The sequence below is a fragment of the Stylophora pistillata genome, chromosome 14, assembly GCF_964205215.1.
Source record: "Stylophora pistillata chromosome 14, jaStyPist1.2, whole genome shotgun sequence".
Taxonomy (NCBI): Eukaryota; Metazoa; Cnidaria; class Anthozoa; order Scleractinia; family Pocilloporidae; genus Stylophora; species Stylophora pistillata.
The window spans coordinates 4,119,987-4,147,075 of record NC_142532.1 but is presented as its reverse complement, the minus strand read 5'-3'; the positions used below and the strand labels follow the sequence as shown (position 1 = coordinate 4,147,075).

The 27,089-nt window shown below is 38.0% G+C and overlaps 1 protein-coding gene across 1 annotated transcript; it reads left to right on the top strand.

The window, feature by feature from the left end:
- Window positions 1-46: 46 nt before the first annotated feature.
- Window positions 47-25,995, top strand: LOC111328163 (mitogen-activated protein kinase kinase kinase kinase 3). The gene is made up of 32 exons (XM_022932536.2): window positions 47-345; window positions 467-524; window positions 1,905-1,995; window positions 2,296-2,360; window positions 2,616-2,671; window positions 3,279-3,326; window positions 3,548-3,590; window positions 3,697-3,769; window positions 4,554-4,605; window positions 5,860-5,939; window positions 6,788-6,850; window positions 7,419-7,500; window positions 8,627-8,767; window positions 9,288-9,375; window positions 11,386-11,441; window positions 11,881-11,930; window positions 12,554-12,638; window positions 13,387-13,584; window positions 14,797-14,859; window positions 15,592-15,676; window positions 15,900-15,982; window positions 16,704-16,764; window positions 16,999-17,077; window positions 17,857-17,903; window positions 18,568-18,671; window positions 19,160-19,257; window positions 19,405-19,478; window positions 21,082-21,147; window positions 22,264-22,356; window positions 23,459-23,529; window positions 23,852-23,907; window positions 25,163-25,995. The coding sequence occupies exons 1-32, from the start codon at window positions 244-246 to the stop codon at window positions 25,251-25,253; spliced, it is 2,502 nt and encodes an 833-aa protein (XP_022788271.2). The 5' UTR covers window positions 47-243; the 3' UTR covers window positions 25,254-25,995.
- The last annotated feature ends 1,094 nt before the right edge of the window (window positions 25,996-27,089 follow it).

The following is a 27,089-nucleotide window of genomic DNA, read 5'->3' as shown; positions in this document are numbered from 1 at the left end:
GGCGTAAGTTTCCCAGCGATGACTACTCGGATGAGTTCTCGGAAATACTCGTGATACCGCAAGAATTTAGTGGGTTTGTGAAGCGGATATGATCAACCGAGTCGTCACTTCTCTTCCGTAGAATTCACGATTCTTGTAGACTTGACGATGGTATAACCGCTTTCAGCGCTCTTGGTGAATCAATATAGGAGTGGACGTGATGTTTTCAGTGAACTTGGCGAAGCATTAGACAAACAAAACACCATGAGCGTTCCGCTTCGTGCCAACATCTCTCGCGGAAATCCCGAGAAGGTGTTCGATTTGATCGAAAAAGTTGGAGGTGGTACTTATGGAGACGTTTTTAAGGTTCGGAATCGCTCAGTTTATTTTCTCTAAAACGGTTGATTTGCTTAGTCTTCAATATTTCAGCCATGGGTGAAGTTCGGTAGCACAATTGCACTGATCGCATTGAAAACTCTCTTTCTAGGCCAGAGTTATCTCTACTGGGGATCTGGCTGCAGTGAAAGTTGTAAAAGTCGAACCAGGTAAGAAATTTCAAGATGTCTCTTTTATCGTAAGTAATGTCTGCGCTCCTAGTCTTAAGAAGGGTGCAAAGGTGGGTCTGAAAACAGGCCTCTAACTAATAGCAATTTAATAAACATGCTCAAGAAATCCCTAGCTAATTTCGGTTTATGATAGCGTGTGCGTGTGTATACAATTACGACTTCGAGCAAATGTCATGTCATCGAATTCACTGATCTTTTGATGCCCTCACCGGTTTCTTTCATCATGGCATTGTGCCTACAGATTGCACGTTATTGCAACAGATCATAAAATGGACTTGTTTCTTATGATGTTTGGAGTAAATTTGCCTTGCTGAGCTTTATGATACAAATTTTTCCACATCATACCCACTGTGAAATCAATATTAATCTTCATCTCGTTTGCAAAAAAACAAAACATTAAATGTTACCATTAATAATTTAGAACTATTTAAACAGGCGGATTAAATGTTGTCTTCGAAATTAAAATCCCAGTTATATAATGGCGTTTTATTAATGATGTGACCCACCATGTAACTATTTCAAACATAATTCATTGCTACACTAGAAAAGGATTAAAAGATGATTATGATCGATGGAGGATTGCATATAGCTTATGAGTGGGACTCAAATTATAGCAAAGCTCTTTATAAGGGCAATATAAATTTTTGATATCAATATACATTTCTACATACATTTCTACATATATTTTTTTTATTGAAAATTAGATTTCATGATTAATCTTTGCATCGAAGTCTCAGGCAAAGTTTCAAATGTAATTCCATACATGCTACTAAACTCAAGGCTAATATCCTCGTTCACATTAAGGGAAACATCCAGTGATGGAAGAGGTTGTAATTATTTGTTTAAATATTTTAGTTTTAGTTTTTTACTTCAAAATTGTTGAAGTAGATGAGAAGAATCATATAGAAACAAATTTCTAAGATTGTGTCACCATTTTTGTTTAAGTGACGTATTGGTAGTTTTGTTGCAACTTCCATTTTAGTGCATTTGATGTTTCATAATTGCAACTCTTGAGGGAGACACCTGACTAACTGGGCCAGATGAAGGTTCAGGGAAAAATAATTTTGTTGTGTTTCCCTCTTGTAATAGGTTTTATGTACTCATAAACTTAATGTGAAAGCTGGACAGGAAAACAATTGGTTTGAGCACAGGGTTTGCACATCATGCTCAAGAGACAAAATATTTTCCTGTCCAGCCAGAAGTTTTAAACTAATCAGCATTTATTTTATAATCTCCATTCTTACTCATTAAGCTGGAAAAGACAGACTATTGTCAATCTAATCTTGTCATTTTGAAACCATCTTAATTACTTCACCTGAAAGTCATGAAAATGAATATTTGTTGTTGTAATTTTTCCAGGTGATGATTTCGAACTTATTCAGCAAGAAATTGCCATGATGCAAAACTGTCAGCATCCAAATATCATTCAGTACATAGGCAGCTATCTCAGGTATGTAAAGAAATTTATTCTGATCAGTTCTCTCAATTTGAAAATAACTTTTATTTTTATGGATGACTCAAACACATTTTCAGAGTATCAAAGTTCCCACTTCCTGAACAGAAAAAATGTATTCAAATTTGTACTGATATTCAGGTTTACAAAGTGGTGGAAGAAGTTTGGTCAAGAGCTTTTGCTCTTAGAGTCTCTTCAAATTGGAAAGTACACATGTGATTATTATGTGCAGCAAGGATATGCAATGGGACTCTACAAAATGACTTTATAACATTATTATAATTTTTCTGTTAACAGGAGAGACAAACTGTGGATAGCAATGGAGTTCTGTGGAGCAGGATCTGCCCAGGACATTTATTGTGGTTAGTAATTATTGTGAATTTTTATACGTTTACCTCAAGTAAGTAAGAAATAGTTTAAGACAACTAAGTTTTCAATACGACATATCAGTAAAAATACATACATACAATCTGTTGTTGCAAGAATGTTGGTGTCAAACCAGTAGCAAAAAAAAAACAATATTTCTGGCGAGGGTTCAAAACTTCCTGCACTCTCCCCCTTGTATCGCAACTGTTAATAGTTATTTAGAGTTTTCATTTGTTTCATTTTCCATTTAGTTACTGGACCGTGTAGTGAACCTCAGATTTCTTTCATAAGTGTTGAAACTCTGAAGGTATGTTGTTTCTCCAATTTATTTTTGTCATGCACACAAGGCCTTGGAGGGAAGCACCCCTGAACACTGAAACTTCCAAGAGAGACTGGTATCTTCAGTCATTTAATCCTTACATTGTCACTCTCGAATGAAACATTTACCCATTAACTCCTGAGTTCTGATTGGTAATTCTCAACTCTAACTATCTACTACACATTTTCTTGTAAATTAGTTATGAGAATTTGTTGTTAGATCAAGGTGACAACTTCTTCCTGATAAGTTAAAGTATTCTCATAGCCTGCTTGCTAGATAATGTATGGTTACTGCAGGGAGAAGTTACATGTTGATCACTTGTGAGAGTTATAGGGTCAAGGTTATAAGTTAGACTAAAAGGAAATGATCACCAGTGAAGAAGCTCTTGATTGTAAAGCAAATTCTCTTTGTTTGTACCATAAGAATGAGTAGAGAACAGTATGGAGAATATGCATGCTGACTTCAGGGTTTTAAAGGGTCAACTGCAAGGGTTTGCATCCACGAATATTGTTTTATGTCTGTTTGGTAATAATTGATCTTGGAAACCACACTTGTGCTTCTTTGGTTAAGAAAAATATTTCTCTCTGTATCATAGGGTCTTGCCTACCTCCATGAGAAGAACTTAATGCATCGCGATATTAAGGTACATACACTGTGGTGAATATGAGATTAAGAAACTTAGTAATATATGAAAAATAACAGGGCGTAAACTTTTAAGGTCCAGCCCTTGCTAATTGATTAATTTAAAGTGATATCACTATCATTGTTTGCATGTTTGTTTGTTTGCTTTTTGTGGAGAGAGGGCACATTACAAAAAACTAAATATTCAATATTTTTGTTTCATCGTAAATTTTTTTTTTCCAGGGTGCAAACATCCTGTTGACAGCGCAAGGCAATATCAAGTTAGGTAAGTTGACATAGATATTTTTGGTTATACAGTATCATGGCTTCCACATAATGATGTAATTTTTATTAAAATATTGTGCTTACAGAAAATTTTTTTTTGTCAATAGCTGATTTTGGTATTGCTGCACGGATATCAGAGACCATGACGAAAAGAAAGTCATTTATAGGAACTCCTTACTGGTTAGTTTTTTGTCCTCAACTCTTTAATGCCCAGAAGTGATTAACATGTAATTTCTCCCTGTAATATCCATATATTATTCAATAACCAGGCAATGCGAATACTCAAACTAATCAGGTATAAGTTGCTATCTTGACCTAACAACAAATTTTCATAACTAGTTTACAAAGAAAGGTGTAGCAGCTAATTCGAAGTTTATTTGCTAAAACACAAGTTGTCCATTATGTGTTGGGGAATATATACAGTAAATTCAAATTAAATCCTTGAGGTATGTGAACGGTATTGTTTTAGAAGGCTGGTACAAAATTGTTAAATACCTGGAAAGCCTCACACTACATGGATGAGAATCCCAAAGTTGGGTATAACCGCCTCCTGGTTAGCTCAATTGGTTAGAGCGCCGGATTGTGTTGTGCAGGAGGTCGAGGGTTCTAGCCCCGACTCATGGTCTTAAAATAAGTGAGGAGAATTTTCTACCTTTCTATAATCAAGAAATGGATAGATATTCTGACTAGTCTTCTCGGATAAGGACAAATCAACTGTAGGCCCCGTCTCCTGCAGGGTTAGGGGTAGGAGACGTTAATTTCCCACGCACGAGATCACTGTGTGGTGGATGTCCTCCCTTGGGTGGGATGGGTGGGTTTGGCCCTGAAAAGCCCCTATGGGGAGTGGTCAATTAACCTATGTATGCATGTATGTATGTATGTATGTATGTATGAATAAGGAGAAATTTGACCTTATAACAGATTGCCATACTTGTGATCATTTTTATTTCTTCTCTTTAAAAAGGATGGCACCAGAAATGGCAGCTGTAGAGAGATTGGGAGGATATGACTTAAAGGTACTTGTTGATGCAGTGTGGGAATTTTTGTCTTTTAATTTTTTTTTGTTTTTTTTTGCATAATTCTATCCCCATGGAGGCATTATGGTCTCATGGCTCAACAACTGATCGAGTGGTCCATGTTCAAGCTTTGGCCAGGGATGTTGTGTTGTGTTCTTAGGCAAGACACTTTACTCTCACAGTGCCTCTCTTCACCCAGGTGTCTTAATGGGTAACGGCAAATTTAATGCTGGGGGGGGGGGTAACCCCGTAATGAACTGGCATCCCATTCAGTGGGTGTAGAAATACTCATAGTCGCTTCATGCTACAGGAACCAAAATTAAGTGCTGGCCTGATGGGCCACTTGGCTCATAAAAAGACTTTTAATTACCTAAATGTGTCCCCTTGAAATGTATTGGAGTCAGTCTGGTGATGGGAAACAAAACATTTTATAGGGATGGCCAAGGGATAACAATGTGTCACATGATGATCATAATTTTTGAAGGGGTTATAATCATTCTTTTTGTTACAAAGTTCATATAAAATTATTAAATGTTCTCTTTTTGAACTTGTTTCTAATGCTCTTTCTTTCTAGCCTTCCATGATTTTGTAATGCTAGAAATAAGAAAACATGCTGTTCCTTAAGGTCTAAGTGTTAATTTTTTATTGCATGTTGATAGCTGTATGATACACCTCATTCTATTTTTTTTTGAAATCACGGTTCATCACTTAAATATAGTGTCCTGACTGGTTGATATCTTCTTCAACTGTACAAAAATCATGCCATGTATTTCAGATAAGGGGGTTTTATTGAGAAATGTAGTTACACAAGAATTGTATAAAATTAACAGTCAGAGAAGATTCTTCATGTCTGAGTCACAAATGTAAGTATTGAAAATAAACAGGAGAATTTCGTGTAACAACCATAGAATTATCTGTTCTCTATTTCCCAGTGAACACATTGCCCACAACAATGGTCCTTTGAACTAGATACTGCAACAATAGGGTTCAACACTAACTTTTCAACTTACTAGCCCAGAGGCTAAAGACATCTTAGATGTTACAACAATTTCAGTTTGGTTACTAGCCCAACTGGCCAGTGGAAATTGAAAACCATTAGCCAAAACTGAATTTCTACGAGTCTGTGGCTAGTTGGCTACCGTTAGTGTCGACCCCAGCTACAAGCAGATGAAGAGTACATGATAACAATTATATCTACCATGAGATAAACAAGTCATGTAACTTATTAATTATTGATTATTATATTTTTATTAGTGTGACATCTGGGCTGTTGGTATAACAGCCATTGAACTAGCCGAGCTCCAACCCCCCATGTTTGACTTACATCCTATGAGGTGAGTCCAAAACTCTTCCTTACATACAGTACAGTTTAACCTTTGATTATCCAGACTTGCTGGGACTAGACATAATGGTCTGGATAATCAAGGGTCTAGATAATCAAGAATATGAATATTACTGAGGAACAAAAACTGATTAAATTAAGAATCAAAGCCAAATTTGATCATGAAACAAAACATTTACAAATTTTTTTGAAAAAAATAAGGTTGCTGCACCAGCCAATAGAGTGTGAAATCTCACTTAGCAACAATGCAACTCTAAGCCAATCAGACCTCATTCGAATGTTCTTCATTAGTTACAACATGTGTGAGTGCTACTTTTGCTTTTTGAGAGCGAAATGAACTTGCCTTTACTTCACTTTTCAACACTGTAGTTTTGAAAAGAATATGGCTACGGATCTTGATCATGACCAGTAGATATTAATGACAAAATTTGGACCAGAGAAAAAGTCTGGATAATCGAGAAATCTGAATATTCGAGGCCTGGATAATCAAAGATTGACTGTATGACTAATTAAAGTTTCTTCAAATTCATAAAGTAACAGGGCATAAATTAACATGGAATAAATTAACATAGCTAAGCCAGGTGAAGGAGTTGTTACATTCAGGTGACACCAGAGAGGGATGAAGAAAAAAACTGAATTTACCAAATGTGAGACAGATAGGATCAGAGTTCCCCTCAAGGAATCAAACCTTAGAGCTTTGTATTATGGGTTTGGATGATGTATATAGGAACAGGAGCTGGTTACAGGATAACTGGTGGCCATGCTAGTCATTACAAGTCAGGGATTAAACTAGTAATCTCACTGTCTTTAATGCATTTTTTTACTTCATTCAATTCAAAGGGCATTGTATTACATTGGAAAAAGAAGTTTTGTACCACCTACTTTAAAAGACAAAGATAAGTGGTTAGTATTGCCAGTCTGTGAACATTTTCATGCAAAAACAAGGATAGTAGTACAGTGCTGACTAATTTCTTTTCTGTCATCCATGTCCAATACAAGTAGGAATATCTACAGTTTGCAGAATTACATAGCACTTTTTTGACAAACCACTTTCCACTTGGCTCACGAGTTGAGATCTCGACTCCTCAGGTTGTGAAAACATCAGACACTGCTGCCAACAGTAGTCCTTTCCTCTTAATCCTTTAACTCCAAGAAGTGATGTATGTGTAACTTCTCCCTATAATATCTAAGCACTATCCAGCAAATAGGTAATGAGAATACTCAAACTTATTAGGTACAAGTTGTTATCTTCTTGATCAACACCAAATTCTTGTAACTAATTTACAAGGAAATGTATGTTAGCAAGAGGGGAGAATTAACAATCAGATCTTCTAACCCATTTCACTCTCCTCCTCCATTATCCTAATCTCATTCTGAGCCACTGACTATTCTTATCTGGACAATTAGATCTCACTAGCTATTATCTGGTAATAATTTCAGGAAATTTCAATTGACGACTCCCTTTTTTTAGGTCCCCAGAACTTCATAGTTTTCTAAAGACAGCTCTACAGAAAAATCCAAAGAAGAGACCCACTGCAGATAGATTGTTAACTGTAAGTGCACTTTATTACACGACTCGGTTAGTCAGAGGGCCAATAACTAAAATCAACCAATCAAAATGCTCTATTGCCGGTCCGATATTATCTAAGTATTGGACCGGGTACTGTCCCGAATGGTCCCGAATGATACCACACTTGTTTCCCTTTGAAATTCAGTCGTATAATAAATCTCTTATTAACCAAGCTTGCTCGGGACCGTAGGGGAAGAATATCGGTCCTCGGTCTTTTTTGTACGGACCTCACTGCACTCGCTTCATACTGTCAAGACCTCGGGCCGATATTCTCCCAGTATGACCCTCGTGCTTGGTTAATAAGATATATTTATTCCCAAGTTTTTATGAACCCTTAAGTCCCTGAGGGTAACAACTGTCACTACGGTTTCACCATTGAATCAAATATTAGGTGCACAATAATTGAAGAAATGCTCACAAACTTGAAAGGCTTATTAATTTGTTTTTTTCAGCTGATTTCAGTCTACCAAGGGTAGTCAACTTGGCAGATTTATCGCATGAAATAAAAATGGTTGCTTGGTCATGAAGAGACGTCAGAAAAATGTTTGTTATGTGCTAAATTGCAAGGCTGTGCTCTAAGGAAAATTGAATGGAGCCCAGTGATCTGAAACTGTGAAATCCAGGGTGCCCAGCATATGCTTTGTATGAAAAAAACTAAAATTTCTGAGTCACCCAAGAGCAAAAGTAAGGCGCCAGGGGCCACCGCGCGCTGCTAGAGCACAGCCTTGAATTGGCACATAATCAATGGCAAAATTTGCACCAATTAATTTTTAATATAATCTTTGTTAGTGTTTTCAATTACTGTTGATAATAGAGGGAGTCAGTTTTTCTTAACCCTTTAACTCCCACATGTAAAAGTGATCAACATGTAACTTCTCCCTATAATATCCATACATTATCCAGCAAACAGGTGATCAGAATACTTAAACTTATCAGAAAGAACTTGTTACCTTGATCAAACTCTAAATTCTTGTAACTAAATAACAAAGTAATGTGTAGCTGCTAGAGAGGAGAATTAACATTGTTCTCTTGGGAGTTCAAGGGTAAAATTATTTTTTTGGTCATTTGATATTTTTTGTCATGAACCTTAAATACCTCTTCTCTTATAGCATCCATTTTGTGGCCATGGTTACACCAGAGCAGTTATACAGGACTTGTTAGACACGTACAAGAGGAAAAAAGGTGATAAAGGTAATATCGCAGAAGCAGACAACGATGATGAGGATGAAGAGGCAGCGCCAGTTGATGAGGTAAGATTATCAAGAGCTATCATGTGGCTGCTGCTGTTTCCAGGGTTGTACCAAAGAAGTAAGGCTGCTGGCTGGAATTTCAAAAGAAGAGGCTCAGTGATAGTTTGATATTGAACAACGTACCATAAGTATGCAGCCTCAGAATGGTCTGTGCACTTTTCTGGAGCAACTACTGGTGATTGCTTCTTTTTCATCTGGAATATTTGGCCAGCAACTAACATTTAACAACAACCCTATTCCATTCTTGCATTTTTTCCTTCATGCTTCTTTAAATAATTATTAAATAATTTTAATAATTTTATTATTTATAGGACGCAAATTAATTAATTTATTGGGCCGTAGAGCTTTTCCTAGCTCTGCTTGAGCCATTGTGTACAGCGGTCAAACTTGTAATGTTTTCCATAAAAGTTGGAGAAAATTAATGCTGTTCAATTCACATGACAATTTCATTATTAACTTGTATTAAGCTTATGGAGTTGATTCAGTGAAGTTGAAGGGATAAAATTTGATTATGTTACAGAATGTCCAAGTTCTGACCAGAATTAGATCCAGGAAAATACCTGAGAAAAATCTAGAAAGAAGTAGTATATCAGGATCTCAAGGAAAGTGTAAGTGGGCCACACAGCTGCTCCATGAACAATGCTTTAAACAATTTGTTAATCACAGATTTCAAGTCATACTGTAAGTACAAATGGACAGGATATAGAGTGTGTGCGGTCACATGACTATGACGTCAGAGAAATTTTATGGCTGCCATATTGGAGGAGTGAAAATATCTAGCACTTGTGGCAAGTTGTTTTATTCGAAAGCGTATTTTCTCGAGCGATGCCATCGTTTTGCCTCGTCGTTGGCTGTTCTAACCACAAAAAGAAGAATCCAGGGCTTTGCTTTTGTCGGGTGCCAAACATTGTTATCAATCAAGTGGAAGAAACCAAGATTTTGTCCACCCAAAGGCGAACTCGGTAGTTAGCTGCCATTAGTCGAGCTGACTTGATGGAAAAAATTCTAGAAAATGACCGGGTTTGCGGTATCCACTTTCATTCAGGAAAAGCAGCACAATAATGGGATCCATTAGACCCAGACTGGGTTCCTAGATTGAATCTAGGGCACGACAAGCTAAAGGAATCTGACGAGAGGAAAGAACAACAACAACAAGAAAGAGCACAAAGGATTACCTAGAGGAGAAAACGCGAAAGAGAATGTGAGGAGCCAGAAGCTATGCAAAAGAAAGCTGTAAAGGTGAATGAGCCTGGAGAGCGAATAAGAGCTGCAGAACTTGATTCAGTGCTCGAGAAATTGACAGATTCTATTGACTTCTCAAGTTCACTTTTTAGTTTCTTGGCCGACGCAAAATTAATATTCTTCACTCTCGCATACTCTACTTGTTTTACTGCAGAAGGTAAAAGCCACGTTCATTTTACCTGTGTGCATGCAAGTTTTCCATTCAATCTTGTCCAGACCTCCAGCTAAAAAAGAACACTCACGATATGAGAACAGCTTTCTCCCAGTCCAGCCATACATCCCACACAATGTGCTGAAACAGCAGTTCCTTCTGTGGTTGTTATGATCCAGAGCTGCATGTAGGGGTCATTCATCATTTGCGAATGCCTTACTTTAGCGAGAACAACAAATTTATCTTGGATTATTTGGCCAAGAACACTTGTAACAAAACCAGAAACCATTTGATTGTAGGCAAATAGGCTTCGGAAATCCTTGAATTGATCCTTAGTGTAGAGGCTGGTCTCGAGCACAAGATATGACAAAATATCACAAGCTTCGACAGGAGGAAGGCATTCTGAAGTATATTTCTGCACCGGAACAAGCAAATGATCCATGCCAATCACTGAGATCTTTTCGACATACCTTTTCTTAATACTGCCTTCCAGTGAATTGGCATAAGGGGAAAATATAAGCTTGGAATCCACAATCGCTTTGTCCGAAGACGCATATTTTCCCAATTCACTGACTGCCATCTCAAGAATCACTCCTCCAACATGGCGGCGCCTCATTGTCGAACATTTCTATGACGTGACGCGAACAGACTCTATACTAGCCACATCTAACCTTGTCCTCAACTCTTTCACTCCCAAGATTTCAATTATAATTCTCCTTACTGTCTGCTATACAATTCTTATGATGTTAGTTTGGAGAATTTGGTATTGGATCAACCATTAATCCCCTTGCTGATATTTTTCTTTATTCTCATCACTTGCCTCCTTGAATAAATAAATAAATAAATAAATAAATAATGATTTAACAATGGACATCCACTGGGTGGCTATTCTTGTCCACTGTTCCAGATCGAATTGGAATATAGTATTCATATGGTTAAGAGAAATTCTGTTGTGGTCACTCATTGTAGTTAAAGGGTTAAATACAGTGTGCAATGTCCTTAAATATCCTGTATATCCCTCTGAAATATTTAAAGAAGAATATTCTTGTTTACAGAATCACATTTTCTCTCCCCCCCCCCCCCGCACCTCATCAAAAATTCCTTGATCTGCCCCCAGTACTATGCCTAGCCTTCTTCCCATGATTTTCAACTGTACTGTAGGTGTGAAATGTTTTCAAGTAAAAACTTTTTATCCTTTGGTGATTTTTTTTTTGTTCACATGCAGTAGATGGAGTACAAGTGGACCCAATCGTAACGAGAGAGACAAGACCACAGCATCAGGTAAAAACATTTATACCACTTTGTTGCTTGAAAATATTTGTGGGAACATTATTTTGCAGTTTACAGTTGATGTACCCATTAATTTACACTCCTGGCCTTGGCTGGATAGTGCTACCCACGGGATGAATTGCTATGCAGTGGATGAGTGTTAACAAAGCATACTAAGCTATCTGTTAGATAGCAATTTATCCAGCCTTCAAATAATCAGGGCCTGGATGGAGAGAGGCACAGCACAATGATCTGGCCAGATCTCAAACCTAAACTTTGTGAAGGCGAGTCCAGCTTGCCGACCATTGGACTACTGGATCTCCTGGGAAGGAGAAGCGGGGGGGGGGGGAGGGGAATTGGATCAATTATGATCTGAAACCTATTTAAAGGTTATGACATTGCGAGGGAATAATTCTCTAGCTCTTATCTTTTCCTTTATTTACTTTAATAGTCAGAGAATGGATCATCAAGGGTACAAAACGGAGACATGGGCATGAATGAGTAAGGTTTTTATATTGATAATGAAGTCAACTGACATAAAATCTGCTCTAAGTAAAGTTAATAGGACCCAGTGTAGTCTAATTTGGTCTGTAATCATACAAGTGATTAATTAACAAAGTTGCATGTCTTGGAAGCTGGAGTCCAATTTGTCAATCACTTGTACGATTGCAGACCAAGTTGGATGACACAAAGTTCTGTTACCAATTTAACACAACTATTGCAATTTCCAAAAAAAAGGAAAAATTCATCTAGATGGAAAATATCTCTGGTAGAGACAATGTCTAAAATAAAAAATTCGTCCATTTTAGAAGTTCACCAGGTTTTTTAAGGATAAGTGGTTGTTGCTATGGTTATTGTCATCAACTCTGTGATTGGTGGATTTAGCTGAATGGACTCAGCATGATTGGCTGCTTTAACTGTTCAATTACAGGTGTCTAATTCAAAACAACTGCCATATTACATTGTCCAATGACAAATCTACTGAATAAATTGTGAAAAATAAAGCAGCTAATGCACCATTCACATTTGAGGAAATTTTAATGGTCATAATTAAGAATGGATGTGTCATCTTTAATAATATGTGACAGAAATAACATTACTTAACAGTACTCTCATTATTTCAGAGGTGAAGACAGTGGAACAATGAAAGTTCTGAATGCTGATCAGGGTGATGATGATAATGATGAGCCACCACCCCTACCCCCTAAGGTTTGAGTCTCAACATGCTTCAGTCTGTAGTTCCCATGTAACATCTTGTTCAGTAACTTGTCCAATGTATGCCATATAGATCTAAGTAAAACAAAAAGGTTAAGTCTGTATACAAGCCATGTGGCCCGTCAGGTTGGCGCCTATCTCTAGTTTCCATAACATGAAGTGACTACAGGGTCCGAAATTAACTTTTTTAGGCAGGCGCCAACTGGCGACTGAAATTTTTTTTCGGTCTCCATATAGAAAAATTTGGTTGCCAAAAAGTGACAATAAAAGTTTTTACTTTGCAGTGAAACAAAAGCCACACATTTAATTGATTTGGCTGAAAATCAAAGTTATTGTTTGTATAATTATCGTGGCATGAAATAGTTAATCGCCTGCTGGCGACCAGTTGTGAAATCCTGGTCGCCAGTGCAAAGTTTTTAGTCGCATTGGCAACCAGGAAAGCGCAATTTTGGACCCTGGACTAGAAGTATTTCTACTCACCCCTGGATGTGATACTAGTCCATGGCAGGGTTACCGCACAGCTTTTATCTGCTGCTGCCCATTTCAAGGTGAAGAGAGGCACTGTGAAAGTAAAGTGTCTTGCCTAAGAACACAACACAATGTCCCCAGCCAGGGCTCAATCCAGATTCAAGAACCTCAATCAAGAGGCTTCTGCATCTCCACATAGATTTAAGTAACATGTCAGTAATCCTGAATTTTTTTTTTCAGTAATTACTAAGTCTTTTTTGTTTCTTCTGAACAGTTAAACAGGAATTCTCATTACCAAGTGCCACAACCAAGTATGAAACCAGTTCCACCTCCAAAGCCAGTACATCTGAAGCTGTCAAGAGTAGCAAGTGCACAGGAGGTTGGCCAACGATCACCTCAATCAAAACCAAGAAAATTCTCAGAGATAGAAGTGCCTGGCAACCGAGTTCCTCCACCAAGTGTACCCCCACCGGTTAGTAACTTATAATTTCTCCTGACAGTACCCCCCCTGAATCAAATGTCAATGTCACGAGAATTAAGGAAATGATCACCAATTTGAGAAGCCCCTGATTAACTGTTAAACAAATTCTCCTTCTCACACACCGCTGGTAGCCATGTCGAGGTGACCGCCGCAACCTGACCTTTATGGCAACTCCAAAGCTAATACAAGTGGCATACACTAAGACCGAAAATAACGAAAAAAGTTTCCGGCTAGTACCTTATACGGGTTTTGTATAAGCATTTAAAATCTTTGGGTGGGTGGGTGGGCGGGAAAGTCGGCAATGGCGGACGCAACAAAAACATTTGCTCGCCCCACAGGTCACATGACCTATATCCAGGCCCCAGCGGCGTGTGAGAAAAACATTTTTCACTTATTTCGTTCCATTCAGCCAGTGAAAAATCACTCTTGTCAGTGCCGTAGGGAATGTAAATACAACTGTGTGGAGATTATGAATGTTGATTTTAAGCTGTCAATGGTTTAGTTAACTCCCAGAAGTGATTAACTTGTAACTTCTTCCAACAATATCCATACGTGAGCCAGCAAACAGTTCGTGAGCATACTCATAGTTATCAGCGAGAAGTTGTTCTCTTGATCTAAAACCAAATTGTTGCTACTAATTTACAAGAAAACATGTCGCTGCCAGAGAGGAGAATTAACAATCAGATCTTGGGAGTTAAAGAGTTAAATACTAGCAAGATAAGAGAAATGGGAAATTTTGAGCTCACTGCTGTCTTATGTAGAACGTTATTATTCATATCGTGGCAAGCAAGGGTCAAAGAAGAAAACTGAGTTCCCTGAGCTAGAAAAGATCTTTAATGAGGTCAATGCTAGAATTATGTGTGACCAGGGTTCTGAATACTGTAAAGGATTTAATTGGCTGTAAATTACACATCAGTTGTGTCAAAGGATAGTTCTTAAGCTCTGTTCTTACCGAGAGTAAAGGACCCGTTTAATGACTTCCCATTTTGAATCTCTTTCGTTCGTGCAATTCTCAACATGTTCATTGCCGAGGTAAATGAAATGTGTCCAGTAATTTATTCCAAGTCATCAATTGTTTGAGATAATGTCCTTAAAACAAAAAAAGACTTGTAAGTGTCCATTGGGTAGAAAATAGCAGTAATAATACTGATAATCTTAATGTCCTTAAAAGATGTCCCCATGATATATGTTGTTGATTTTCAGAAACTCCCAGTTGGAGCTAGAGTGTCAGACCCAGGAAGACTCTCTGCTGGCAAGAAAACTTCCGTTAGTGTTATATTTTGTTTCTATGTTATGTCGCCTCAAGGAATCTCCCTGAAGAGTTTCTCCTAGTTATAAGTAAGAGAGAAGGGGATGGCGCAATGGTGAGAGCACTCGCCTCCCACCACTGTGGCCTGGGTTCGATTCCTGGACCTGGCGTCACATGTGGGTTGAGTTTGTTGTTGATTCTCGTCCTTGCTCCGAGGGTTTTTTCTCCGCGTCCTCCAGTTTTCCTCCCTACGCAAAAACCAACATTCCAAATTCCAATTCGATCTGGAAACAGTGGACAAGTAAGAGCCACTCAATGGAATGTCCATCTCTAAATTATTTATTATTATTTATTATTTATTAGAATTGTTTGAAAAGACGCGTCTCCTCGTCCTCACCCTTTTTTCACTTTTCCCCAATCCGTTAATTATACAAAAGAAAAGAGTTACACGTACAACTGTACTTCTTTACAGTAATGACAGAGAAGCGTTTAGTCCAGTTTGCAGGGGGCATCAAATGAGGTATTTGGGTGTGGTGGGTAGCTCTCATGGCTCAGAAAATTTCTGGTAAATTGTTTACGTAGGAGAGTAAACACAACCCTTCCCCACCCCCCCGTCAATTTTTTTTTTCGGCTATAGAAAACGTAGTCCCCCATTTGCATGGAGCGTTTTACGAAATTCCGAGGGGTTAGGGACGTCTCTCATCACAAGAACTTTTTTTAATTACGTTTTTTTTTTTCTCTGATTGCAGATTACAACGTGTTTTTCCAAGATTTTTAATGAATGTCCACTTCATATCTATTGCACTGGGCTCTGGGTAAATCCTAGCACAGGAGGTAAACTAACATTAAAAGAACTGTTTTTGTAAATTTTTCTTTTTATCGATTTTTTTCGTGGTGACTTTCCTGAATACCTGGTTTCCTGCAATGCTTCTAAAAATTTATGCGATTGTCAGAGTTTGCATTTTGGAAGCGTATGAAGTTTTGTGGTGACACTGTTTGAACATCTTTTACACTTTTCCCTTTAATAATCATGTTTTTGTTGCTTTTTCCTTTACAGAGAGACACATCATTGTCGGAGCAGAAGAAGGTGTTTATTCTTTGAACTTCAGTGAACAATTACATGAGGCAGAAATGGAACAGGTAGTGCTATGGCTATTTTTAATTTACGAAGGAAGTTGTATGAACAAGAGTGCGTTTTTTTTTTTTTTTTTTTGACAAAGCGATAAATTATATTGAAAGTTTTCATAATTTCTCAAGCCGTGGGCGAGTGCAATTTATAAACCTTTCAAAACATCACAGGTGACCAGAAATCACGAACTTTGCAACGCTTATTTTATGTCTTCTTTGTAAATTACTTGAAACCCTTGTCAATGGGTTTTAAGATGTTCGAAATTTCCTTTGATTTGCTAATTGATGGCTGTGACCGGCTACCGAACGTTTTGACTGTTTCAGCAGCATGCATCCGTAGAGCAAACTTCAAATGCTCTCATCTTTAACAAAAACAACACATCGTTCTGCCCATAGCAGAGTGGTATGCCATGAACTAGTATGCGACAAACCCTTGGTTGTACATAATTCTTTTTTAGAGCAATTTTCATTTAAGTTTTAAAGTAATCCTGTTGTTTTTCTTCGTTCTGTGATTGGTTAAAAAAAAAGCACGTGCCACTCTCTTACCCAATCAGATGTAAAACAGAAACCAACCACGACTTGGTCACCGGCGTTTTCCCGCGTTGTAGGCAGTGTAGTTGGTTTTACTCATAAGTCTCGCTGGCTCTTGTGATAACTTTGGTTTTGGTTCTACGCGGACTCTCGATCAAAAAGCGCAATATTCACTTACGTGTTCTCTTGCCTTTTGTCATAGATTTGTGCCAAGCGATGTACGTGGCTGTCAGTTTTCCAAAACGTGATGGTGTCACTTCAAGGTAATGAATCCCAAGCAAACCCCTTTTGGTCGCTAATATATTAGTACTCCTCATGATTTTACACATTTTTTTCAAACTAACTTTTGAGAAGATGGTCTAGCATCAGACTGTTCATTGGTGGGTGACTTTGGTTACCCTCTAGACCTCTCGATTGGAAACTGCTCTGATAGTGGAATGAGATGTTAGCTGTTAATCGATTGATCAGAAGGTTGTTGATGTGATTTGTACTTACAGGATCTCCCAGCTGTGTGTACATGCACAGCTTAGAAACTCTCCATGACAGGCAACAAGCTTTCTTTGCAACAGTCACAAGGTAGGGCTTTGGTGTGTTAGCCAGGGGACCGGGGAACCTGAGGCCCAGGGGTTCGGACTGGGGGGGTTGGGGGAAGAGGGGCCCCCCTTAGGAAACCCTTAAGAATGTGCTGCACAGTTATCCAAATCTGAGCTAAAGACAGGCCAGACCAGAGATATGAAAATGGGTGTGGAGAGTGGTGGGCGGGTCTAGATGTGCAAAGGATGGATGGCATTATCCTCAGGATAAATCGCTATCCAGGGGATGAATGTTGACAAAACGTACCATGCTCTCCCGCCGTACAGAGATTTACCCGGTAGATGGGTAGCGTCATCCATCCTTTGAACAACCGTGCTTGCTGGCCTCTGAAATCCACACCTGTTTTTAGAACAGGTTTCTTCAAGTTAAACCTGTTTTTGAGAATCCTGTTTTAGCGTTACTAAGCTGAGTACCAGTGCCGAAAAATTTAGCTCGGGTGATATATTTATTTTCGTTTTTCTCTTTCTCTATCATTCATTTCAAACTGAAATAAGAAATATATATTTACGCTTCCCAGTATATCCGATTGCAAACCATAGTGGTCTCAATCTATACCCGCTTTCAGACTGAAACGGTTCATAAACTTCGTATTCAAAACGTAATATAATCGGCAAAAGAAAAATCTCGCAAATGCAGCTGTCATACGTTAACTAATTTATGAAATCTAATAACTGCCTAAAATTATTGAAAGTTCCTGATAAGTTTTAGAGCAACTTATTGGGAACACTTTTCAATTTTTCTTTTTGATTTTCTCTCTAAAGGAATAACAGAATTTCGGAAACAAGAGGTTGTTCAAAGTGCTGTATTGGTAAGGCATTCATGTATTGAATATTACCTCTTTAAGTACTAACTCGTTATGGTCTGATGGAACTGAAAATAATGTACGCTTCATGAGAGGCACAATCCTTATACATTTGGTCATAATAAGATAAAAAAAAACCACAGAGTCCACAAGCGCTACCAAAGGTCGACAGGTATGTAATGTCAGAGTGTGCAAACGTAAACGCAAACGCAAACGCAGTGGTAACGTAATAGATTCGCGCGTATTTGTGGATCGTTTTCACATGACGTCACGGTGGTCATATTGGTTACCCAAACGGTAAAATAAATGCGGCCATTTTGGTGTTCCTCTCGATGCTACGGGATTTAACTCTTCGTATATTACAACAGTTGATTTACAGAGCTGCTCAGTGTGTGCTTGAAAAAGTCCTACAGAAATGTTTTTTAAAGTAATGGCAGACTTTTTTCCGTGTTTTCGTTAGCTTGTCTAAACACTCGTGAGGTTAAGAGCATTGTCGAAATTTAGCAAGCTCTTGACTACCTCACGGGTTTGCGTAACTCTATCGTATTCTCTCAACCAACCACGTTTTACGATGAGGCTGTGTAAAGAAAAACAGTTCTCTATTGCTAATTGGATACCTTACCTAAAATTCGACTTAAATCTTTTCATGTTTTTTATTTTTGTATTTTAGTAAATAACCCATACAACAGTCAGGTATACCTATGTGTAGCAGTGCAGAAGAGTGTTTTTCTCTACCAGTGGTATGAGCCTTGGGGTAGGTTCATGAAAGTACAGGTAAGGACTTCAAACAGCCATGTATGTCTTGCAAAATGACTCCGTCCTCGATCCTCGATGTTTTGGAGAATCGAGAATGCCAAGGATTGAGTTTCAAGAGTGGGTTAACTTAAATTAGGTGAAAAAAATAACGTCAGGAAAAACCTTGTTAACATTGTAAATAGGTAATAATGTGTTTCGCTGTATCGGCTACCCGTGTTAATTTCATTATTGGTAATGAAACACAAAAGAAAAACCTATGTAACTGTCAATAAGGAATGTAAGTAGCAATTCAAGTTAAAAAAAAATTACTTCGCCTAATCTTCTCGATAATCTCGTTATTATTGTAATCATTTAAGAGAAATGAAGGTCGAGACTAAAAGAAAGATCAATTAAAAAATTAAAAAAAAAAAGCTTAAATCCAAGAGCTACAGTAAAGTGGAACTTCACATTACACTTTGTCGACTTTCCTTTTATGCTCACTTGTTGTGTTCATTTCCTGTTGGCAGTACTATGATGTGGATATTCCGTCTCCCCCGCCACTCTTTGAACCGCTAGTCAAACAAGACCTGGAATACCCAATGATATGTGTTGGAGTAAGAGGATTGTAAGTAAAATATGATGCAGTGAAACCTGCGTGATCAAGCTAATTTGTGAAAAAGGGTGACTTGTACCTTTGAGATATATTTTTTTCGTTTGATGATATTTTTTGTTTGTTTGATTATATTCTTTTTTTGTCCTCTTCTCTCGGTAGGGCTGATGGTAGCCTTCATTTTGAATGCGTTAATTTGAATTCCCTATCAAATTGGTTCACAGAACTACCTGAGGGTAAAGAAAACTTGTCTGTATTCTTATTCTTATTCTTACTCTTATTATTATTATTATTATTATTATTATTAGAACTGCTTTTTGTGAAATATTTTTAAGGAAAAATCTATTATTATTATTAAGTTAATACCAAAGAGATTCAAAACTTTTCTCTCAGTTAGAGACTTTCTAAACTTGTTTTTGTAATATTTCTACCTTAATTATGATCATCATTATAATTATTATAAGAAGTGTGTATCCATGAGCTTCTCTGGGATTTTTACTGAACATTTTGACGCATTTGTTTTCGATTTTTAAGCATTTCATCATAATTTTGTAAATACTTTTAGTGATTACAGTGAATGAAGATTATTATTTTAATTATTATTATTATTACTATTATTATTACTATTATTATTATTACTATTATTATTATTATTATTATTATTATTATTATCTCGCAGTATGCACTTCTGAATGCTTCAGATTACAAATAAAATTGATATAGGGCGCCAAAGGCGTAGCCTATTCAATTGTCACTACTACATAGATAAAGCTAAACTTTAACAAATTGTGTGCCCCTAGACCCTAAAGGAAATAACTGTTCCATCAACCTATTGAAACTATGCTTGAACCTAGCGTCGTTTAAGGAACTTAGTCCGATAGAACCTTAAAAGTCCAGACACAATTAAACCTAAGAGTTCTAAAATGGTATACCCATAGACCCTAAAATGGAGATAAATGTTTAAAACCTATACTTAAAACTAACGTCGTTGGAAGAACTTAGTCAGACAGGACCTTGAAAGTCCTGGCAATATTAAGGGAGTTAGAGACTACAGCTTTCTGTATGTTCCTTAGCACTGGATGACATCGGCCACTTCCAACCAGTTGGCGTATGCTTTCCTTGACCCTTCGCGAGCGAGCTCCAAGTGCGTCTATTATGATGTTATGCTGCTCAATCTTGTACTCTGAGTTTCTCTTCTAAATTCGTACCGCAGCGGAGCGTACTTGTTCATCTTCTCTGCACATTTGATCTCTCTATTACTGACCCATGGACAGCTCATTTCAAGTAACGCTACTTTCTTCCTCTTCTTCTTCTAATTGTTCTTCTTATTATTATTATTATTATTATTATTATTATTATTATTGTAATTATTTTTATTATTTATCAAGCGTAATTTCCTGGATAAGAGACGCTCTGCGATCCTGTGCTTTAGAGGCACAAGATTCAAAAGACAAGAGCTAGACTTAACTCAGATTTAAATCGAATATATTTGAGCCTGCCCGAATTAATCTCCGTTTTTTTAGGAATACGAAATTTTGCCTTGTTTAACTTGTTTCTTTTGTCTTGTTTTGTTTTGTTTGTTTGTTTATATGACTCTTAATGTACTATGGTGCTTAATTCTTACTTCATATTTTTCTGTAAATTATGTACATATTTTTAAAATTTAATAAAATTATTATAATATTATAAGCAATTGAAGAAAAGAAGAATGAAAAAAATTCAGACACTAGTTAGTCGCAACTACCAACTGAGCTACGAAGCCATTTATTTCATTTCAAGTTGCCATTACTGTTACTAATTGATTGTTTGTTTTATCTTCTATTTCGAATACTATTTTAGGAAGAAAAATTGAGGTGGATAGTGTGGATCACTTGGAAAAAGATACAGTTCTTGTTTCTTTCAACAGTATCCTTTAAGCTTTCTAGCAGCGATCGTATGAATTACTTTTTGCCTAAAACTTGGGAAACAAACAGTACTACTCTAAGATAGTGCTCATTAGCTGTCATTTGAATGGTTACGCACGAGTTTTATGCATAAACTTGAGAGGAGTCGGGGGGAGTTGCGGTGGGACTGGCACTAATTCAGTTTTGTACTCCTTGCTGATCTCTCGCCGTCTCGCTGGATACTCCAAAATCACATTTCCGAGTAAGAACTGAGACCTATTATTTCCTTTTTATTTCCGAACTATTCCCTTTCATTTTTAGTCCTCTTGCCTTACTATGAATCAGATACAAAAGTCCGGATTTACGATAAGATTGTAAAAGGTCGGGACCTTATCTACGAAAAATTATTTTCCGAACTATTCTCGTTCAGGTTCCGTCCTCGTGACGTATTATAAATAAGATACAAAAGTCAGGATTTACGATTAGATTGTCAACGGTAATAATAATAATTTATTTGAAGTCAATTACACAGGGAGTGGTTGCCCAGATCTCCCGAGCCAAAGGCTCACGACAAAAGTGATTGACAGAGAAAATATAAAAAGCATTATGTATTTACAATATTAAAAAAAAAAGTTATTCGATAATAAATATAATATATAATGTAATGAGTTGATGCAATTTATATAGTGGTGACAAGTGCTGAGAATAATCGTTGGAAATGATAAATATCAAATTGAACAATTGTCGGGACCTTAATTCAATTCGGGACCTTATTTACCGAAAAATGATTTTTCAGTTCCATTCCTTACTCGAAAACCTGATTTTGGAGTATCCATTTATGTCACGACTATTGCTGAAGCCCGCGTACTTTCCTGCGAGCGAAGAAATGAACGCGCGAAGCGATAATAATTAGGCCTGTTCGCCGGCTACCTTTTTTATTGCAGCCTGGTATTCCCCCAGCAAGGGGTTTCTTAGCTATCCACTAAGCTTACCAGAACTGATCAGTTTTGCAATTCTCAGTACAGAATATGATGTTCTTAGTTGTCGGTCCAGTTTTGAGCGCTAGACTTACTATATAATATAAGACTTATTAGATGCCCGTCAAAGTTTATCTTCTGTTTAACTTGTGCGCGATTAGATATGGTTAAGTTTGTCAATCTCGAAGGCAAAACGAAACAGTTCAGAAGACAGTTATCAGAAATACATTTTGACATCAAGCCAGAATCTGTTGGTGAGTGCTAACCATATAACAAGCTGAATCATACACGCATTTTGATTGGTTCTCGTTTATGGGCGAGTGGAGGTCAGATGCACAGCTGACGTCGCCATCGACGACATTTTGCTTTTTCGTCATAGGAAATCTCTCTATTACTAAACAGACCGCACGGTCAGGGATTTCATTAATGTTTTCTGCAGGAGGGCAAATAGTTTTCACAGGCGGGCAAAACTCTTTGAACTGAACTTCTTTATAAGATAAACTTTCCTCCAGATGGTCAAATCAGGTGGGCAAAGCCGTCCTCACAACCGGTCAATTTGCCCGGTGCCTGGCCCTCAAGGAAACCTCTGACCGTCACGGTAATATTGAATCAATTTGTTAATTTGATAACAATCGCAAAGGACAAGTTGGAATAACTTAGAAGGTTATTTGGAGTAAGGAAGCCGCGTTTCTCGAATTGTCTCTTGTTGTCAAAGACATGGTGGCCCAATGTTTTGCATGATGGACTCTATTTCAAGAGGTACAAGTTTAATCCCTTGGTCGGGTCATTGTGTGTGTGAGAAGACGCTTTCCTCTCAGAGTGACTCTCTCACTGAGGAGTTTAATTTAGTGCTGCTGGCAAAGTATCCTGGAATCTGAACGAAATTCTTGTTGATATTCGTGATGGACCAGCATCCAATCCAATTATTCGCGCATTGGAAAGCGGAGTTTATCACAGGTCTTTAAAACTATTTACTGAAGATATTTAGGCTGGGACAAGTTGGTACGCACCAGTTTTACCCAGTTCCTATTTGCTTTTAATTCTTTGAAGACTAATTTCTGTCTCGGACAAGAATTTCAAATAAGTTTCATCCACACGTGGTGGATTGTTTAGGCGACCAGTCGTCGCATCGTAGCGACTTGTGTTTCTGAACTTAAACAGCACTGTTATCTTTAAGTCTTATGCCACCGGGTGAGATTATATTCAAACCCTGTCAATCAGATCAAACGTGGAAAACACAACGAACCAGTTGGAAGTAAGAGCAAAGACACGTGACCAGTGTAAAGAGCGGGAAAACGCGTGCAACCAAATCGTAATTGATAAAAGGTTGAAAGTAAATTGTTGTTGTTTTTCCAGTCTGTTTACAAGGTAGCGTCCTGGCGTTTCATGAGCATGGGTTACAAGGGAGAAGTCTTCACAGTGGAAAGGTATAAGGATTTAGACCATATAAAGTCCATACTTTTCAAGAAAAAACATTTTGGAGTGTATTAGTCCAATTGAGAGTCTTGTTCTTAGCTGCCAAGCCTTTGAACTGGAGCGAGGCTGCTGGTGACCTCGTCAGGATACCATCCTCGCTGTCATGTGAACTAGTTTCTTCTCTGTTCTAACAATAGCCAGGCAACAGAGCACAGAACTGTAAAATTGGCTGAACCTGACACATTTGTCATTGATCTGTTACTGTTAGAGAGTACTGCTTGCTTGTTTGGTTGATTGTTTGGTTATTGTTCACCATATTTGCTTTTTCTTCAGATTAATGTTGAGATGAACGATCCCCGACGTACATTTAGACTGCTAGGATGCGAAAGGTAGGAAAGCAATATTTACAGCAAGTTCGATCCAGGCATCGTTTGATCTTGGTTGTGTTGATAACAGTAGACCAAAAAAAAAACAGACAGACAAAGAGACTGGTAGACAGACAGACAGACAGAGAGACAGACAGACAGAGAGACAGACAGACAGACAGACAGACAGACAGAGAGACAGACAGACAGGCAGATAGACAGACAGACAGAGAGACCAACAGAGAGACAGACAGAGAGACAGACAGACAGAGAGACAGACAGACAGGCAGATAGACAGACAGACAGAGAGACCAACAGAGAGACAGAGAGACCGACAGAGAGACAGACAGACCGACAGAGAGACAGACAGACAGACAGAGAGACAGACAGACAGACAGAGAGACAGACAGACAGACAGACAGACAGACAGACAGACAGACAGAGAGACAGACAGACAGACAGACAGACAGTCAGAGAGACAGACAGAGAGACAGAAAGACAGACAGAGAGACAGACAGACAGAGAGACAGACAGAGAGACAGACAGACGGAGAGAGAGGCAGACAGACAGACAGAGAGACAGACAGACAGACAGAGAGACAGACAGTCAGAGAGACAGAAAGACAGACAGAGAGACAGACAGACAGAGAGACAGACAGACGGAGAGAGAGGCAGACAGACAGAGAGACAGAGAGACAGAGACACAGACAGAGAGACAGACAGACAGGCAGAGAGACAGACAGACAGACAGGCAGAGAGACAGACAGACAGACAGGCAGAGAGACAGACAGACAGACAGAGAATTAAATGACAAGTAAGTTCGTCAGCCCGTGGGTCTCTTCGTCAGTCACTAAGTCAGTCAGAAAGTCACTTCCCACCAATAACGTAGCTCCATTCTCTGCCTTTAAAAGCACACACAACCCACAATTCCTCTATTCGCTCCGACGAGGGGCTAACGCTCGAAACGTCAGCTTTTGTAATCGTTACGGTGGCCAATTTACCACTTCAACTTTGTTGATATATCCAAATTATTTCGTTACTCCCTCCGACGCAGCCCCGAACAGTTTCTTTCGAAACTATCAGCCTTTATTCAGAAAGTCACTCGGTCAGTCTCGTTTATGGTTATAGGAACCGAGCCTAAGTTAAGCTGTTGAGAAAACAAAGGAAAAAGAAAACAGAATAAGAAGGTTCTAGTGGAAAAGAAGAAGACGTAAAGTGTGGGTTAAATGTTTAAGTTGTGTCAAACAGGATTAATGTCGTTATTCTATCTTTCCAAACAGCATTGCAGTTGTTGAGAGTAAACCTGCCGACAACCCAAATGCACCGTGCAATCTTTATATACTTGCCAGCAACCGCAACCAACAGAAGTAGTCTTCCCCGGAGAAAAATGCTCAAACTTGCGGTGCCTACCCCTGGGGGAGGCAAATCCTCGTCGGAGCGCGGAGTTCGTGTTTTAATTGCCCCAATCTAGATTTCACGTTAAACAATTTTAATTTAGTTTCGCCGATAGTTATGCTTTCTCGTGACGTATGCAGAAACAAAAAACGTCGAGACATTATTTAATTATTAACGAACCAAAGACTCTGAGAGGGTTTTAGACAAACCCTCAACGAAGAGAGTGAGAGTGAGAGTGGTTGAGGAATTATGAGTTGTCATACCTACTGAAAATCGCGTCCCACTGAAAAATTTAAAATTAGCTTAGGAAAAACACCGGAAAAAACATGGAGAGCTTCTCGCACCCGGAAACACTTAGTGTTAAGACAGTTTACAAAACAATGTGAAAATATGAATTTCGATTTTTATAATTTTTAATTGTTTTTTCTTTTTGAGTGAAAGGATTATATTTGGTATCCTAAAATATTTTAGATGAACTTAAACCTTTTATATCGTCTGTTATTATCTTATAGGCCACAAAAGTCAATATTTTTATGGTGAGACTTGATTCCGTTCCAAAATATTGTGCAAAACTTGAAGGAAAACTACGAATCTGATCAGTAGTTTTGTATCGAAGAAAGAATATTTATCCTAAAAACTTATCGTTGAGTACTTATCACGCCATTTTAGTTCGTTCTGTTACAAACAATTTACAGTCGTGAGTAACTGTTGTTGAGTTCACTCAAATAAGAATTTTTAACAGTGTAGAGCGTTTTTCGATTGAGTGCTAGAACGAGCGACCACATTGCGATTGGTTTTAGTTTTGAATCTGATTGGTTCAGACAATAGCGCGTGTTTTCTGCACGAACACGGAGCGAAGTAGGGAAACATAAAGCGCGGTAAAACGCGGGTGGCGAGTTCATGATTGGTTTTAGTCTGAATCTGATATGGTTGAGAAGTAAGGCAACAAAGCGCGGGAAAACGCGGGTGGCTAACTTATGATTGGTTTTTAGTCAGAATCTGATTCGTTGAGAGGGTGGCGCGAGTTTTCTGGACCAATCACCGAGCGAAGTAAAGCAAAACAACAGCAATCCCAGATTACTCTCGACACTCGATTGAAAATTGTTCTAAGGTGTTTTTAGATGGACAGCTATCAGGTTAAGAACGATGTGAAGCTTCTCAACAAATAATTCAAACAATCATTTTAGTTAAGTATACAATTTCACGAAGGGGTACAACAGTTTTTTTTTTTTTTTTTTTGCTATTTTTCTATTGAATTTATAATTGTAAAGAATACTTAATTGATATTTTCAATGATGTCATTTTTTATTTCAATACGAAACATTAAGAAATGTAATAGAGTACGAACATGTGCGCAACTCAATTTATTTTTAAGCGTAAATGTAAAGAATTTCAAAGTCACTTAGTGTAATAACGATTAATATTGTGACTATTTCGAACAATAACTCAGAGTGGATATTTTCACCCCTCCAGTATTTTGTACATAGCATTGGCAAGTTAAATTCATAGCTAAAAAATAAAGTGTTCTTGATTCAAACAATTTTTAGTAAAGTCTTGAAATTCTACTCCTCCCTAATGCTATCCCGTCGGCCCTTTGTTGCGTGCCTTAGTAATACTTTTCCAACTCTCTCGTGCGTTTTAGGAACAACGGTCACTGGGTACGAGTCGCATTTTCGCAACACGTGTATTCGTCAGAAACCCACGTGAAGCTCGTCTTTTTCTTTTTTTTTTTAACTCTAAGCTCAAGACCGCAAATTGCATGAGGGTGAACAGCTCAGTCTCAAATTGCATAACGTAGGAATGTTTGGAACG